This window comes from Crocodylus siamensis, chromosome 3 (genome assembly GCF_052110815.1).
Source record: "Crocodylus siamensis isolate JL-2025a chromosome 3, ASM5211081v1, whole genome shotgun sequence".
Classification (NCBI taxonomy): Eukaryota; Metazoa; Chordata; order Crocodylia; family Crocodylidae; genus Crocodylus; species Crocodylus siamensis.
In genome coordinates, this window is record NC_143397.1 from 37,107,305 (window position 1) to 37,126,170 (window position 18,866).

Consider the following 18,866-nt stretch of genomic DNA (forward strand, 5'->3'; position numbering starts at 1 on the left):
TGAAAGGTATTTTATAACAGATAACTATTGGATAGATCAACTAAAGAACAAAGCAGCAGGGGGTTTAGAGCTGAAGTCAAATAGAATGGGAATATGATACTTACTGAGCTTCAGTCTCCGAGTCTTTGTTCTCTCTTCCTGTAGTTTCATCTCTGGCAACTTCCAACATCTTGCCTTCACTATCATCCACAGAATCCTGGAATTACAATACAAAGCATTAACCTTTTTATGAAAGGGATGGATAGCTCAGAGATGGTGTGTATTGTATTAACTAACTATCTGGTGCAGGTGATCAGTGGGGGTCCCTGGTCACAATGCAAAACATTTAGCAGTTGAAGGGAATATTGCTGCTCCACACCTTTTCTGCTCCTTCCATAAGCTCTGGAGGGGGAGCCCTGACCTCTGATTTTTCTTGTGCTGCTCCTTCTCTCTTTCCAGATCCTCTTGCTAAGTTGGGCTTAGGTCTCTGCAAACGTCCTCTCACTCCTGATTTCCCAGCAACAGCTTTTTCAGATTCCCTTAAGATACAAAACATAACTGTTTATGATTTTCACAAAAGAAATGCGTACTTCTGAAGAACACTTTTGATCACAGCTGCATTATCCACACAGGCCATAAGGCACCACAATGCCAGTCAAGTCTCATTACTTTATCTAGGTGTACTGTCTAGCTGTAATGATCCAAGAAATATATATGAGGCAAGGATGTTTTAACTTTTGGTGACACGGTTCAATAAAAGATGACCATAAAAATCTCCCAAATAATTTCTTCGTGGGTACACTTTATTCCTTAAGACAGGGGTTTTCAACCTTTTTTTAATAAATGTACTTCCAGCAGCCGGATGCAGAGTGAGAGCTGGGCGGTGAGGGGAGGTAGTGTGCAGCCAGATGCAGAGTGCAGGGGGTGGCACCTGGCCAGACACAAAGTGGCAGCAGCATGGGGTGGTGGATGGCAGCACCTGCCACTGCGTGCAAGTTTCCTTCCCTCCCGCCCCATCCAAGCAGCCAGGCAGCGCCTGTGTGGTGCACAGAGGGGCACCAGTACCCTCACTATACCCCAGCCCTGCTCCTGAGAGGTGGTGGTGCAGGCATTCCCAAGTACTCCTAGTTGACAACCTCTGCCTTAAGGTACAGGTTATTCAACAATAAAGTCTTAGAAACTGGCTGGTTGCTGGAACTCCATGAAGCACTGACTTCAAGGGGAATATAAAAAATTAAATAGCTGCAAAAATTTTGATGTGAAGTATGGGTGAAATGTATATCCTTCTTTAGACACTAATGAAGAAGTCAACTATTGGGTTTTTTGTTCGTTTGTTTTGTGGGGAGAGAGAAGACAGGGACAGAAGGAAAACCAATTTCAAAAGAAATAGATCATGTTTGCAAGGGCATGGACAAATATGCATTCATCCCTAAGAAAGGGAGGGGCAGCTATTAACACTGTAATACACACTCACATATGTACAAGTTGGAAGTGATAGAGATGAATTAAAACTGCTCCAACTTTAACCCTGCTTCATCCAAGGCTGCAGCTCAGCAGACAACAGTACAAAGCAGAACAATTTTACTCACATTGTTTCGGACTTTGTATCACGGCCTCTTCCTGCTGCACTCTCCTTGTCACCTGGCTCACATAAATCAAATACTTCATTGTTCTGTACAGGAACAAAATGAAATTTTATACTTTTAATTCCAGGAACTCTTGCTATAAAATAATAGATGTTGGTGCCCAAGAGAAACTTAAAGCAAGTCTTTTCAGTTATCTTGTCCAAAGAAAACTTGGAAATATACTCCCACAATCAGCTTTCAAGCTATTGATGATGATGGTATAGTCTTAAAGTAATGATTCCATCATTAGAGAAAACAAGGATGATAACAAAGCAGAGTTGCAGTGTTATATAGAAAAAAAACTACCTTGTTCAAAAAGGAAAAAGTACTTTGAACCAAAAATGTATTTTCCTTTTATGCGTTTTTTAATTCTATAAGTACTATTAAGGGTGATTTTGTTTCTTGTACTAACTGGTTTGTTATAAAACTTTAGCATAAAAAACCCCAAACTCATTTAACTACAGTACACCTAAAAGACAATATAAACACATCGTTAATACAGACATAAGTGATTTGGATTATGAAATTTAGAAGAGTCCTGGCTTGTTCTCTATATTATTTCTTTTTGAAAAGCAGCATACTTAACACATTTTTTCAGGTCAATTGAATATCTAGTTAGTTGTGGTTTGGTAGGTGGGGGATGGGGAGGGGAGGAGCTAAAGTATTTTTCAAGTGGCCTATTCCACCCCACTCACTTTAAGCCTCAGTGGTCTAGCAGGGCTGAGTTATGCTAAGGCTCTTAGCCAGAGACTAGGCCTTCCCAGAACTAAGCAATAAAATTTTAAAAAGTGCCTTATAAGACAGTGGAAAAAGTGAGTGCTGTGACTGGTATGCTGGGCGAACCAGATACAACAGTTTCCCTATAACAAAACAAAACCAAAAAATTAGTAGGATTGGAGTACCTTATCTAAAAAGATAAGGTATGAAACCTGAGAACTGGACAATTTGGGATGAAAAAGTTACAAAAGTAATCAACAAAGGAAAGGCATGCTGTGCTATAACTCTGGGGAGACGGAGGCAGCCATGGTTTTTCTACACAAACAGCAGGGAAGCCAGAAGCAAACATCCCACATACCCAGCAGAGGACCCAAGGCCTGGCACACCCAAAGGTCATAATGTCTAAAGGATGTTGTATTACATCAGGTCATATTACAGGTAAGAAACCTGTAACAGTGCCTAGGGATTACTATTAAAGTTCACTTGATACCAAATTGGATGAGTTGCCATGTCAATCTTTGAGAGACTCTGGCAAAAAGAATCCTATTGGTAACAAGCCTGCAAGCACTTTGTGACAAATGGTTGCAGGAAGGCTCCAGGACACAGAGCTTTAATGTTGAGATTTGCCAGTTTCATTTTGGAGATCTAAAACTTTAACCACAGCCTTTTTAAAAGTAATTTTGTTCAGAAATGAAGTTGTTTAGCATAGTAACACTACGGAGACAGGAAAAACATTTATCAAAGCATCTGTCAATTTACTTAACTTTCAGTAACTATTTCCCAGTTTATCATCTTTTACATACCAAATTGCATCTAGCTAGGCTATGTGACTTGTAAAGTGAAAACTTTATTACTTGGTCTTGTTGATCACTATTGGTATGAAGATTTCTGGAAACACAAAAAAGAGACTCAAAAAACAAAGATACCTTTGATTCAGTGGTTTGAGCATTACTTCCTTGGTTTCTGTTAACCAAAACTTGAGATTTTGAAAGCTGCCATTCCTGAGACTCACTGGTAATTTCTGGTTCAACAGGTTCTGCTTCTGTTACACTATTTCTATCTTGAAAGCTGAAAATAATGCATGAAGAGAAAAGTATAATGCAGGGTAAGATGAGTTTGACACCCCTGATTCAGAGTAACTTGAGCAGTGGTCTTCAAGGAAGGGAATACACTGAAGATAAAAGTTAAAAGCAAGTGAACCCAAGAGCAAACCTTGACAAGGGATGATCCTGCCCTGAGCAGGGTACTGGCCTAGATTACTTCATGAGGTTCCTTCCAACCCTACATTCCTAGGAACTCAAGTACTGGAGAGAGAAGAGAAGGAATACCCCATGTATTTGGGCCACTGAATACATTTTTTTTAAGTTAAACCCTTGCTCTGTATATGCCTCTATGGTGCCAATTACCTGTGTAAATCAAAATCACTATCTTCCTCATTTTCATCATTCAGTTGTAAGGAGGAATCTAAGACTTGCTCCACTTGAACAGGAGTCTCACAAAACATTTCTTCATTATGAATACCCAGTTCCTCCCTGCATTCAGTAGAATCATCACTGTTTGTGCCAGATGTATTTTTTTCTGTTAACAGATAAATATATTTAAAATACACAAATCTCCAGAAATTGTCTAGTAAAAGAAAAAAAACTATCACCACTTAAATACCACAGTTTTCAAAGCAATTTGAAAAGCTCAATTTCAGACCCCTCAAACTGACTTCATATCCAGGAAGTGCAGAACACATACCTTCACATTCACACAACGTAGCCACTAGAGGTCTCTTTCTAGGCACCCCAAAAATCATTTAGAAAATAGCTTATGTATTAGCTGAAAGTCTGAAACTAATTTCAGACTAGTTGCTAGAGCTTCTTTTTTGAAAGCAGAGTTAAACAAGGGGTCTAACAAGGCATAAAGTTTGAAGATTATCTTAAAGATGAACACCTCCCAATTGAGTAAATGTCAAATGTATCAAATAAACCTTCTTCTGAAAGCCACTCTCACTTTTCAGGTTTTGGAGTCTTAATTATACATGAAAAAGGGCAAAGACATTTAAAAAAATATTTAAGCATCTCATTAACTATATTAATGAAAATTCATCTAGGTTGTATTTACTTTCATTCATGTCACCTGCTTCTTTTTGCAGTTATTTGATTTGGAATTTCAAGATAATTACACTTTTCATCTCTCGCATTAAATATAATGATGCAAGTCTTACATTACAAACATTTCTAAAATGAGGACTATATCTTAAAATCTCAGTTGAATATACTCACCTCCAACCCTTCCCATTCATTTTGTATTTTTTAATGAGCAGCTGTTTAAAGTTTGTTAAATAACATGAAATTCAGATTTGGGGCCAAATTCCATGAGTATCTATGACAGGGGGCCATCCCAGGACTGGATTTTAACGTCGGGCAGCCCACCCTGTCTTTCCTGCCACAACTTGGTGTAATAAACTAGATGGTAAGTGCGGTAGGCTACCCATTAAATGCCCCAATGCCTAGGGCACTGTACAAGGCTCCATACCACTCCCCACACCTGTGTCTCATGCCTTGCAGATGGCATCGCAAATTGATAACAGCTCTGGCCGGAGGTCAGGCTAACCTCTGTCCCTTGCTGGACCTCTAGCACTCCACTCTTGCACTTCGCCCCGTCTCACAGGGCCTCATTCATCCTGCCCCTCACTGGGCCACTTGCAACCCACCATGCTCCATGAGCAGCCCCCTTGAGCCATCAGGCTTAACTGCTCCCACTGCAGCCAGTCCACACATAGCCCTTCAGGTCACTCGAGCAGCCCTACTCTACGTGGTACTGGTCTAGAATTGGCCCCAGTGAGGAGGCAGAAAGGGGCCCCAGTGAGGGGGTGAAAGTGTATAGAAGGGCCTGCACAGGGGTGCCTGAAGGAGTGTGTGTGTGTGGTAGGGTTGCAGGGGTGATATGAAGGGCTGCACTGGGGTTGTACTGAGTAGGGTTGCAAGGGCGGCCTGAAGGGCAGCACATGGGCCAACCCCCACAAGTGACAACAGGAGCAAGTTCCCCAGAGAGGGGCTAATGGCTGAGTTCAGCCCAGTGTGAGGCATTCCATTTTGTTTCCAGAGACAATTCAAAGCACTTTTACCTATAAACCCGTAATAACTTGGTGCCCCTGGATGCCATACAAAAAACAGTTTGTGCAGTAAAATGGAAATTCAGCACAAATAATCCCAAATCACTAATTTAAGAAAGGAGGGAACTAGCTGTCTGGCATTCTTTTGGGAGAGACTCTCAGCTGTGAAACTCTTCCCTACTTTGCCTTGTAGATTTCCTAAGCCCAGTACAAAAAGCCACACGGTTCTCCTACACCTCCGGCAAAAAAGTACATTAGATAAGAGGTAGTAAGCTAAGAGGATGGTAACTGGCAAGACTAGATTTGAATGAACATATTTACAACGTTCTTATTCTACAAAAGGCTTACTTCTTGTGATATTACACACACACACACACTTTTAATACTATACATGTACCCAGAATGAAAGTACTTTCATCATCTAAAAAGTATAAGAGCATCTGCAGGCAGGACAATACAAACAGCATACGAGAACAATACCACCAACAGCAGAAAGAATGGTATTTGAACAGTTCAGCTGCTTACGTTTCCTGCTGGATTTTTCTCCCTTAGCTGGTTTAAAAATAACTGCTGTCTCTTTCGCAAGAGTCTCCATGCCCTGATCAGAATTCTTCTTCTTTTGTTTTCTTTTCCTTTTTACCGTAGGCTCCGATGTGATCTGTTCTTCTGTCAGCTCAGAAGGATTCAAAGAATCCTCATTCTCTTTTTCAGCTATCAAAGTATCAACTCCTGTTTCCACATCAGAAAGATTCTCAAGTTCCTTTTCAAGATTTTTCTTCTTCCGCTTTCTTTTCTTTTTTGGTACCACTAGCTCAGATGCAATCTGTTCATCCACTGGTTCAGAAATATTTACAGTTTCTTCATCGTCTCTCTCAGCTGTCACAGCATCAACTCCTGTTTCTGCATCAGCAAGTTTCTGAAGTTCCTTTTCAGAATTTCTTTTCTTCTGTTTTCTTTTCTTTTTGGTTACCCCTGGCTCTGACAGGAGCTGCCCTTCTGCTGGTTCCAAAACATTCAAAGATTCTTCATTCTCCTTCTCAGCTGTCACAGCATCCACTTCAGTTTCTGCATCAGAAATTCCGACATCCTCATGATCTTGTTCATTAGCAGCTTTTTCATTCTCAGCGTGAGCTACTAGAGACAGTACAGTTCCAGGTAAATATACAAGTATTAAAATCTATGAATTTATTTAAAAGTCTACTGGCATCGTTGATATTTTGCCAGATACAGCAGTAGGACCACAAAGAAATGGGAAATCCTCACAGCGGCAACACCAAAGGCCAAGTTCTCCCTGGGAGTAAAACATATTCTTCTACCCTCATTGCAGTGCAAGGGCAACATTTTTAATTAAAACAAGCTGTTACACTTTTTAGGCCTAACATTTACGCTGTTATTTTTAATTCTTCTCTGTAAAAGTAAGTCTCCCTTCCTCTTCCATTTCCCCTTTTTGCTCCCCCCAGCCCAAAAAAAATTTTTGCTACCACTGTAGAGAAACTACTTACTTGTAGCTATACTAGTCTGAAAAAAAAATTGATACATTATTTATTTTAATCATTTTATATAGTATTCTAATTCTAACACCTAAGAGCTCACATACTTGTAACTAGATTGTATTTAAGAGAGAAAAACTAAATATTTTATGAGTTTAGCTCAACCTACCTTAGGCACCAACAGCCCTAATCACCATAAAAATCTTGATAATGTCTGACATACTTCACAAAAATCAAGTACCTTGTTTTTAATTTGCATTATTTTAATATTTTTTAGATGTGTTGCTCCATTATAAGACAAATCTAAAAAAAATACAGCATAAGAGTCAAGAGCTGTATATAACGGATGGAGAAAATGCAACCATGGATTAAAATATACACCCAACTCATTCCATAGCCATATTCAGAAACAAAGCAGCCTAATTTCCAGTAACTCATACCCACAGCCTTTGGGCTTGTAATAAAGCATCTGAAGAAAACTCAAATTTTTAAGATCCTACTTTCCAAGGCTCTCTGTTATGCCTTACCAACAAGTCTTCACATAATGATCTTACTAAGTAGCTTAGGCTGCTGGCAGACATTAAGTCAGTCACACAACTGGGGGCTGAGGAATGTTATGCCCATTCCCCAAATTACACAATTTGCTGCGCCACACATGCATCACAGGTCACGCAATAATCAGGAGCATCAAATTCCTCAGACCCCAAATGCATGACTATCAACATGGGTGGAAAAGGGAAGTAGGAAGTTCCCTGTTCCCTGGTTGCACTCATTCCAAATGTGAAGCAGTTGGGGAGAGGAGCTTCCCATACCACAAGTGTCATTTCTACAGACAGCAGGGAATGTAAAAAGCAGGCATGCAGCCAGGGCTCCCAGATGCATGCCTGCTTTATAAAACATCTGGGATCCCATAAGCCCAACACTGGGGAGCCTTTCCCTGATGTCAGGGCTCACAATGTCACAGACCTTTAAAAAGCAGGCATGTGAGCACTGGCTGAATGCCTACCCACTTTTAAATTTGTGGTGCTCAGGGAACTTGACATCAGGGAGGAGGTCCTTGATATCAGGCTCACTGTGCCTGCACAGTGCAGCTGAGGATGAGGGAGCTGCTGCACAGCAAAGGTTTAGAGGCACCTGCACAAGTAGCAGGGGATGGGAAAGCATCTGAAGAAATCAACAATCACATAAACCACACCAAAATTAAAGGACCTTGACTGCCTGAGGCTAAATCTTAATATGAATTAATGAACAGCCTGTGAAGGTATAATTAACAGGTCGATTAGAACTCTTCAATTATTTATTAACAGGTCAACTGAAAAACAGACTAAGGAGACTAAACCAAAAGTAACCTGGATAGGTTTAGCATCTGATGAACTAGCTGTTGCCTACAAAAGGTTACACCTCTCTGAACCAGTTACTTTCTGATGTGCAACCCTACCCTATCTTCTGCCTAGATAGTATAGTCTTTCACTAGAGTAATAATACTGACAAAAATATTTAAAGTACCTTTTTCCTTTTTCCGAGCTTTTTGTGGCTTCTTTTCTTTTGATCTTTGACTTCTAATCACCTTTTGTTTCCTCTTTTCCTCATCTGCTAGAACTTTCCCAAGCAGCTGTGCAAAGAATTCGAAGTCAAATGGCCGCTTTTCCTCTGTCCAAATAAAACAGTGAGAAAAGCTGTCAATACTGATAAAATGCTCTAAGTTTCTGCTTTTGTGAAATAAACAGTTCAGTGGATCAGCCATTACATTTCATATTCTTCCCAGTCAGTTGATCTTTCTGTATATTTTTCCAACAGTATTTGTACAGAAATAAGGGGGGGGAAAAAAAATCACAAGTTTTGTAATTTAGTTTTTAACAGAAATGAAAAACAAATCTTGCATATTTAAACACTTGAACGATTAAGCAGCAATGAATATTCAATCTGTACCACAACTACAAATTGTGGACGACAATGTGCTAGGGACCACGACATACCGTTACTTCTGTGTAATATATAAAATATATACATAGTTTTACAACTAAAGATTCTCAGAGCGCTCTACAATTGATAACTAACAGATCCTCAGCGCCTGTTTGAAGTAGCTTGCCCTCTATTTCCCTAGAGATCAGTATGATCAGCTTTACATTATATACCTAATTACTGAGTGTTGGACCTGAAATCAAACTCTTACTCCCAACTTTGCATAGCTTCTAAATTTTAAGTACAAAGCAGTAGTTAAAGAAACAACTGATACCAACGTTAACTTATTGACTAAAACAAATGAACAGCAAACATTTAATTAAAAAAAAAAAAAAAAAAGCTTACTGAAGGCTTTGTCTATCCTCCATCCATTTGTTTTTTCCTCACGTTTAAACTTGTTCTGGGGGTAGTGAAAAATTATATTAATCTTCCATCAAGCAAATTATATAGCACAGGACTGTCCCAACTTCTAAGACCCAGGGGCTGCACGTCTTTAGGGCCACACTAGTGGGGAACTGAATTGCATGGACCCTCACCCACCCACAAAAGGCTGCAATTCATGCCCATGCTGGCACTTCTCCCACTACTGCACCACACTCATGCAACCCTGGGCCCACCCTCAGCTTTTCAAGCTCCATGGGGATGCACTGCCCCAACCCCTGGTTCAGGGACAAAAAACAAAAGCTGGAGGGAGGGAAACCCTGGAGACTCTTTTTCAGGGAGGAGGGTGCAGAAATGACAGCCAGGAAGGAGCCCAGGGACTTCAATTTAACCTTTCACAAGTGACATGGAACCTGCAGGTTGCCTGTTGAACAGCCTTGATATAGCATAACAAATGTTTTGAAATGTAGCAAACCAGGGCAACCTTTAGCTATGGCAGTGGTTTTCAAACCTTCCTCAACTCATGAAACCATTTCATACAACATTTTCTTTCATGGAACCCCTACCCTGGCTCTGTGGGCCACATGAGCTGCCACAGAGCAATGAGACCTGACCTAGCCATGACGGCACACCGCTTCCCAGCCCACTTTGCCCTTACCCATTTCTCTGCGGAACCCCTAATGCCCCATCATGGAACCCCAGGGCTCCACAGAAGTTTGAAAACCACTAAGCTAGCGCAAAGTTTGGCCCAGAAAACAAAGTTGTAAAATCAAGTCAGTGTTAGTTAAGAATACAACCTCATTATAATGAGCTGCCAGGTGACTGGGAGAAAAATTAAACAGTGTTCACACCATAATACAATTAGTCACAATGAAAAAAGAAATCTGTTCCCCCTACTGGGATTGCTAAAATGAGGTTGTACTGTATAATTTCTTCAAAATTAGCAGCAGGTAAACTGGTCACCATCATATCAAAATATAACAGAGCTATACTTTGAATATTTGCTATACATACATACTATAAATATTTTTACTGCAGAAACATCTAGCTTCAAAAGTTATTAACACCAAACAGATGACTAAAAAAAAAAGCAAACAAACCAGAAAAAATAATTACATGCTAGCAGTTGCTTCAGTTATTTCATTGTCTCCATTTTTTTTTACCTTAATTTCTGATCTTGCTCTGTGAGGAAACAGCTGACCAATCAGGGAGAAGTCTGTTCCTACCATGCTGATGGCCAGGAAGAACATATCAGTTTCTGGGAAAAAAAAATTATTTAAAGAAGCACTGAAGACTAGTTGTTCTTTTTAATCTATATACCAAAAACTTCACCTTTAAAAGTAATGACAGATGCCCAATATATTCAGACAAATGGAGCTAAATTGTAAAGCAGCTTTTTTGATTCAGAGTGACCTAGACAAATTGGAGGACTGGGCCAAAAGAAATCTCATGAAGTTCAAGAAGGACAAATGCAAAATCCTGCACTTAGGATGGGACAATCCCATGCACAAGTACAGCCTGGGGGCTAAATGACTGAGCAGCAACTCTGCAGAAAAGGACCTGTGGGTTACAGTGGACAATAAACTGGATATGAGTCAGCAGTGTGCACTTGTTGCCAAGAAGGCTAATGGCATACTGAGCTGCATTAGTAGGAGTATTGCCAGCAGATCGAAGGAAGTACTTATGCCACTCTATTCTGCACTAATGAGGCACTGGAGTACTCTGTCCAATTCTGGTTCAGGGGCTGGAGCACAAAATTTATAAGCAGAGGTTGAGGAAACTGGGCTTATTTAGTTTGGAGAAGAAAAGACAGAGGGGATTCGATAGCAGCCTTTGGAACCACCCTTCAGGTAGTTTAAGAGGATGGAGCTAGACTGTTCTCAGTGATGACAGAACAAGGAGCAATGGTCTCAACTTGCAGCAAGGGAGGTTAGGTTGGATATTAGGAAGAACTTTCTCACTAGGAGGGTGGTGAAGCACTGGAACAAGTTACTTAGAGAGATAGTGGACTCTCCATCCTTGAAAGTTTTTAAATCCAGGCTTGACAAAGCCCTGGCTGGAATGATCTAGTTAGCAATGGTCCTGCTTTGAGCAGAGGGTTGGGCTAGATGACCTCCTGAGGTCACTCCCAAACCTGATCTTCTATGATTCTACAGATTAGTTCATACATTCAAAGAGTTTCTGCCAAAGGGGCCTGTAACAGGAGCCCCTGGCTCCATGTTACTTTAAGGAAAATTTGCAGTGAGTAGCTGAGCAGGAGCCAGATGCAAAGGCAAGCTGACCATTAAGCCCAAAAGGAAACCCCTGTGCTTACTCAGGGTCACCTGACCAGAAGAGGTGGTGCTCCGAGGCACATAACCCCAGCACTAGGAGCAAAAAGGGTTGGTTTGGCCTTGCAGACAGCAGGGAGAGGAGGTTCCTGAGCAGGGTGGCTGCAGAAGATGGACTGACCAGCACCTAAGAAGATCCTGAGCTCCCAAAAAATGGACAGGGGAGTAATGGCTTGCAGGAAAGTTAAGACCTAGTGTGGTGAGAGTTTTGTTAGATAGCCAGTAGGGTTATGCTTATGTTCTTATTAAAATCAGTGGACCAAATGTGACCATCAGGGGAGGTCTGGAGGCCACAGAAGGATGCATAGCAGGCAGCCTGACCTGGGGTTGAGTAAGGGGCCCAGTGGGCCCAGGCTGGTGTGCTGCATTAGGCTAAGGCTGGGAGAGTAAAAGCCAGGGTCAGGCAGCCAAGCCTGGGGTCAGGGACCAAGAGCTGGAGCAGGCTGAGGCTAGAAGGGCCAAAATCAGTAGGAGCAGTCTGGCCTGGGGTCAAAGACCCTGTGGGCAGAAGCCTGGAGTAGCAGAACCAGCCCAGGCTGCAGTTAGGGGCCCAGAAGGCCAAGGGCTGAAAGAAGGCTACAGCCACCGTATGGGAGCTAGGGACCCTGAGAATGGAGGGCTGAAGTCAGAGTAGGCTTAAGCCAAGAAAGCTTGTCCCTTGCAGGCAGAAAGTCATGGTTTCCCACATTTTTCTCCTTTAAAGGAGAATCCATTTTTAAAAGTTTGCTTGCAACCCTTTTGTATATCCTTGCAACCCAGTTTTGGGTTGTGGCCCATAGGTTGAGAAACTCTGGGCTTAGGTGGATTAGTGGATCAGACAGGGCCACCAGACCCAGTAGTCAATTTAAAGTAGCATCTGCAAGGCATGGAAGTGGCTGTAGGGGTGGAAGGTGGCCATGATTAGCCCTTAAGGTAATTTGTGTCGGGGGGGCACATACTTGGCCAAGAAGGGCCCACTTCATACATGAGGGCAAGACTGAGATCAGCTGGGTCCAGGAAGGACCTGCTGGACCAAGAATAAAAGAAGGCTCATTCTGGGGCCCTGAGACAGCCTCCCTTTTCGCAATCTAATTATTTCAAAGGTATGGCAGGAAAGAGGAAAGAGAGGGTACCCAAGGAGCTGGAGCAGGGCAGGAGCTGAGTGGCTACCAGGGAGCCGCAGAGCTGCCCCTGGGGCCCAATCTTGTCACAGGGCCATTAAGTCATCTAGTCTGATCTCCCTTACATGCTGAACCATTAAAACTGTACCTAGTGACTCTTGATTCAAAATTACAGCCAAGTTGCCAATATTTTACAAATTTTGCTAAATATCATGTTGCAAGTCAAGCCTTCTGAAACTAGTGTGGAGAACTCTGTGAATGTGCATGTGGGTACTTATATTTCATTGCTGTAGCTTTTAAAACCTACCAACATAGAGAGCTGATATCAAACTAGATTATCATAAGCTAACATACCAGTATCTGTTAAATTGAAGTTTACAGCCTTTTCTTTCAATGCACTGAAGCCTGAGTGATAAGTCATTTGGTACAATTAGTTTAATATTTACTTCATCTCGTCTTACAATTAGTATTACTACTACGTTTTAAGTAATAATATTACTAACGAGGCAAAATGCAGAGAAATAGTAATGTTATTAATACATATCTATTAAACTGTCAGTGAAACCCTACATATTTTACAGTTAAATGAACACAATGATTTCATTAGCTCTGCAGACTACCAGATTAAAAATTACACAGAATTTTCAGCAGTCATTTTATCCATTCTGAATACAACAACAAAACGAAACAAAATGGTATACATATATTTTTTCATTCACAAAGTAGCATAGTTCTAACAAACAAACCAAAAAAAAAAAGAATCAGGAACTAATTCTTCAGCCCATAGGCTCTCAAAGGCACTCTTAGTTTTCAGTGCTGTTATGTGCCATATACCCAGGCTGAAAACAAACAGCCAAATTCTAGCAGGTGAGTACATGTTTTTGTCAAAAAGAGGGAGGTGGATGGAAAGGGAGCATGCAAATACACTGTCAAAAAGAATCCAATACCTGGATTCCTCATAACATGCCATAAGGGTTGCATGCAGGAGTTATTAGGAAACGCACATTATATTGTCTCCAGCTTGTACATTATGACACCAATATGACACCAAATTCTGAAATGATCTTCATCCTTATGTCATACTGGCACTTTGGATTTGCACTAAATGCAAATGGATTTCCAGTTCCTCATTTCACCTGGGATTTTTTCTGCTCATTATGCCCCTAGTCCTGCAAACACTTAACTTCATACACAAGGGTGTAGCTGTTGAGATTTACAAAACTACTAGACTGTGCCAGGTTATACAAGCATAAGTTTTTACAGGATGACCACCTCAGTCTTCAACAAACTCAAAATACTGAAATTAGGAATATGTTACCTTTATTTGACCATGGCTTGGTGTAAAAGCTTTTCCTAAAACTGGAATATGTAGTTGTAGAGCCACGCTCAAAAATAGGATCATTGTCTTCTACAACACTTGGCCCTTTAGTCCTTAAAACTTCCACTGTTAAACTGAAAGAGAACAGAGAAGTCAGAAAATATTTTAAGTGCAATTAGGAACAATGAAGGTACAGTTGGTGTTCACTGAAAACCTGAAAATTAAATTCTCTATCATACTTGGAGTTCATACTTTGGCTCCTAAGGTAGATGGGGAGTTGATGAGATTAGCTTCATTAAATTACAATTAGATTCCTATCTATATAATGTTAATAATATATAGCACAGACAATTAGCAAACAGAACTTGAAGAGTCCAATCATGGCTAAACTTTCCAGAAAACTCTTTTGCAAAGCCACACAAAACAATTTTTCATCTCCCACTGGCTCCACTTCAAATTTCTTTACCAGGAGAGCTCTAAAAGAATTTACCAACAAAATCCTCACTCTAAAAATGTATCATGGAAAATTCACAATCTGATATTGCAACATGGAACTAATATTCTTATGTGGAGTTGAGAAGCCAAACAATGCAATTTCTGCCAGCCATTTCTCCTGGTTTCATTCTGGAAGGCTGATAGTAATTCTGAATTATTTACTGTAATGGATTCTGTCACAGAATCTTGTACCTTTCTTCATCCAGAATAATTGAGCCATCTTCTGCCACTTTTACTCGAGGAACTAGAAGCTGATCATCATGATTCTCCTCCTCATCCTCTGCCTGAGCAACTTCCTCTTCATCTTCAGGAACAGGAGCACTCCTCTCTTCTGATCTACAGATTTGAAAGATTAAATGTTCAACATAGACCAAGCAAGCTGTTTTCACCAACTGGTATGGATCTACTAGATTACTCCATATTAGTCATTCACCAAGAAATTCTATAAATATTTGACAAAGTGAAGAGAATTCCATAATCTGATGCAACATAAATGGATTGCTGAACCCCATAGCAATGGTCAAAACTACAAATAAACCTTATATTGACAATAGGCTACAGTAACCTTCTTTGAATTACACACTCCCTCTCTCAAAATTATTATTAAAAACAAAATATTACCACAAATAAGGTAATCTATTTCAAGAACTGTAACTGAACAGCTAGCTCTTTATATTCTGTTCCTTGGCAAATAATAAATAAAAATTGCTTACTTACAGAAATAAATTTATCAGAACAGTCCACTAGAAACTAGCAGACCAAGAGACTGGAAACACACAGACTTACTCTTTCATTTGGCTTGATGCAGAAGTTTTTTCGTCTATTAGTGAAGACCTATTAAAGAATACAAGTGTTAGGGTAGCTTGTAACGTTTATGCTTAAGGTTGCTTGTCTGAATGGTGAATTATAGTATTATTTAAAATCTTCTTTTATATTTTGCCTTATTTATCCATTGTTTAATTTTTTTGTATAGGCCTCATTATTATGTGAACTTTTCATTTTAGCGGTGTCTGCAATATCAGCTGCCCTTGAGCTATTCTTCCAGTTTATAGACTCTCACACACAAGCTTATGGCCTTGAGCTTGCTCATATTTTGTTTTTTCCTTTTTATTACTGTGAAAAGTTTTTCTAACTTAACATAGTAAAAGCCTTGTTACCAGCTCAAATTAACTGAACTTGGCACTACTCAGAGGGATGAAACAATTGGATATGTTAATGGAAGGTGAGAAGAGGAGGTCAATGGACAATGCCCAGACTAAGACACTAGAAAAAGACCAAATTAAGAGGTATATATGTGATGGGTCTGTGGGAACAAACAACTATGCAGAGAGGATAAAATATGGCCAGTATGCCCACTGCAGGAAAACCAGTCAACAGTACCCACAAATAAAGAGTCAGAGGAGTGAAGTTGAAGAAAAGCAAAGAAGCAGGCAGTGAGAAAGTTAACTGTATGTTATCATAAATCTAGCCTTCAATACCTGCCTGGGTTGTCCCAAATGAGGACACACCCTCTGCCTTCAGGAACTAATTGGTCACCTCTGCTGGGCAGACTAACATCTGGGATTGGGCGAGACCATTGAACTAAACACATTTTCTCTCTGTATATAGAAACTGCTAAGATAACGTTTGTTGTATTAATAAAGCTAGACTTTAGTTGAACTGATATGTTTTTTTGTATTTCACCCCATTTAATGGTTAATTATGTTTAAATGATCCCTTAGTGCTATCTGGTGCTAACGCAAAAGACACAATAATACTTACTGATCCACCACACATTTGTTCAAAGAGAATAATCGTCACCCCCCTCCCCCTCCACCACACACACACACACTCTCTCTCTCTCTCTCTCTCTGGTCTTACATAGAGCAATTCTCCTGTTGCAAAGAACTCTGAAAGACCGTAAGAGGTCAGAACAGTTTTGACACTACAGATTTGTATTTGAAATCTCTGAATTTATCTTGTGAATCATGTGCAGGTATTTACATGCCTAATAGTACTAATATTGCATGGTACCCTTAAAAGGTGCTCACAGCACACCAAGATGACATGGCACCCTGTTTAAGAATTATTGCTTTATATGTTCATGCAGGACCTGGAATGCAAGCCCACCTCCTGATTTGAATACTCAGCAGGAAATAGAAATGCAGCATGTGAAAGCTTAACGTGTCACTGCGCGGTTTCTGTTCTAAGGATAAACAAGACTGTAGACTTAAGGACTGATCTAAGAGTATACAACAAAAGCTCTGTCATCCGCACCCATGGGGCACGGTGGGTGCCAAATAACCAAATATGCTGGTTACCAGAGAGGCCCAAACAGGCGTCTTTGCCTGTTCACGCTGCCACCGTTCCTGCCAGGTCAGTATGCTGGGTGACAGGCTGCTTTGCCCCAGGCTGTGGGGGCTCAGCAGCACAGACTACTTTGCCCCAAGCTGTGGCGGATCAGCGAAACCGGAAGTGCCATGGTAGGACACTTTTGGTTTTGCTTTTGCCATGTCAACTGACATGCTGGTTAATAGAGCATGTCTGTTTGTGAAGTGCCGGATAACATGGCTTTTGCTGCATCTCATACAGATTAAATTACTACAGAGAAAAATAATGCAATGAGGAAGGGAAAAAGATTACTTACTTCATGGGATTGTTTTGTGGCAGGAAGTATATCAAGTCTCTCATGGTCATTTTGGAACGATCTGCTGCAGTGACACCTTCAACCACCTTCTGTCTGGATTTCCCATGTTTCTACATATGAAAAAAATCATATATTTTGCTTATAATAGTCACACAAGTACTTTTACCTTTTAAATAAATGTTTTCGCTCGATCTGAGCCTTCAAGAGGCCGAGAAGCGATGTCTTGTCTAAATTTAATCTAAAGCTACAGTAATTTTTCATTTTACAGTGCTCCTTAATTCTTGCGAAGAAAGCAATTCCTACTGGGTTTTGGAGAGATTTCTAGGCTCTTACGAGGGAAGAACGCAGTCTCATAATTAGGGGTGCACTGATAAAGAATTTTTTAACCGAGATCAATGGCCGATTATTAACAAGCCATATCAGCCGATACTGATCCAACTGTTGATATGCAGACTGGCAGCATAGAGGGCAGTATCCAACTGGTAAGTCGGTTGTGGGGGAAAGGGGCATTGGGGTGGGGGCGTAGATTAAGGTTCATATTGTGAAGGAGAGAGTGAGGCTGGGGCAGTTGCAGGCACAGGCACTGCCCAGCCAAATCAGGGCAAGGTGCAGGATAGAGCCATGAGCAGCTTGTCCGGGGTGGGACTTCCACTGTTGTGTGCACCCCTGGGGTAGGCATGGGGAGCATGTGCCCCCCGAATCTGTGTGCAGCAAGAGGACGGGTTTCTGCTGCAGGCAGTGTTGGGCTCTTCCCAGCGGGGGGGCTGGGCAGCATCTGCCCGTGTCCCAACACCACTCCCTCCACCACAGGAGCCTCGATCTGCCCCACCCCACACCCCTTCCCTGCCCCCACCAACAGACTTACCAGCCAGATGCTGCTATCCAAGCTGCCAAGCTGACCACATGCATGCTGTGGCTATGTGCATGTAAGTGGCATTTTCCAGCAACATACTGACATTCAGTGCCGAAACAATATGGACTGATGTATTTGGTGCACCTCTACTCAAAGCATAATCACCTCTACTCTAATTCAAAGCATACTGGCAACAAACGCAAAATGACTGAAAACTGCTATACTCTAGGTCGGTGGTTGTCAACCAGCAGTATCCATAGCCCTAGGGATACTTAAAAGGGTCACAGGGAATACGCAGAACTCCGTGTGCAGGTGCACAGCCACAGCAGAACACATGGGTGGCCAGGATGCAGCTTGGTCACATGAAAAGCAGCCTGGTCCAGCAGTAAGTCTGTTGCTGAGGGAAGGAAGTGAGGCAGGGGCTGCCCAGCCCAGCCAAGGCAGGGGACTGAGCCACTGGGGGGGGAGTGAGGGGGGGCTCCTGGCACTATGCACACTGGGAAGGAGAGGCTGGGGCCACACTGGGCTCTTCCTGGTGGGGGCTGAGCCTGGCTGTGCTCGGGGTGGGTGGTGGTGGCACTGGGAGGGGGCTGGGGGGCTACAGCCCACCCACACAGCCCTGCTCCCATAGGCTCCCACAGTAAGGGAGGGAGTGGGGCTGGAGCAGGGGCAGACACTGCCTAGCCAGGACAGCCGTACAAGAGGCTCACCAAGGGGGTGCAGGGAAGGGGGCCAGCTCCCGCCACTGCAGGCACCCTGGGAGGTTATTGGGGGCCCGTGTCGCCAGATCTGCAAAAAGGGCATGGCAGGCTGGGGCCAATGTGGGCTGGGGCCAGGGGAGCACTGGGCTGTTCCCAGTTCAGGGTGCTGGGTCGGGCTGTGCTGGG

General features: G+C 41.9%; 1 protein-coding gene across 7 annotated transcripts in view; it reads right to left on the reverse strand.

Moving 5' to 3' along the window:
• BDP1 (BDP1 general transcription factor IIIB subunit) overlaps positions 1-18,866 on the reverse strand; it is a 79,249-nt gene that overhangs the window by 45,337 nt on the left and 15,046 nt on the right. For 5 of the 7 annotated variants that reach the window (XM_090038135.1, XM_090038137.1, XM_090038134.1 and 2 more), the window contains exons 3-15: positions 17,127-17,236; positions 15,287-15,334; positions 14,693-14,836; positions 14,006-14,139; positions 10,421-10,515; positions 9,222-9,276; positions 8,421-8,564; positions 5,950-6,558; positions 3,728-3,899; positions 3,248-3,389; positions 1,569-1,651; positions 359-518; positions 105-196 (exon numbers count right to left, since the gene is read on the reverse strand). In XM_090038135.1, coding sequence (XP_089894261.1) covers positions 105-196; positions 359-518; positions 1,569-1,651; positions 3,248-3,389; positions 3,728-3,899; positions 5,950-6,558; positions 8,421-8,564; positions 9,222-9,276; positions 10,421-10,515; positions 14,006-14,139; positions 14,693-14,836; positions 15,287-15,334; positions 17,127-17,236 — 1,988 coding nt within the window. The remainder of the gene's footprint in view (positions 1-104; positions 197-358; positions 519-1,568; positions 1,652-3,247; positions 3,390-3,727; positions 3,900-5,949; positions 6,559-8,420; positions 8,565-9,221; positions 9,277-10,420; positions 10,516-14,005; positions 14,140-14,692; positions 14,837-15,286; positions 15,335-17,126; positions 17,237-18,866) is intronic. The other 2 variants (XM_090038136.1, XM_090038138.1) reach the window with 2 other exon arrangements.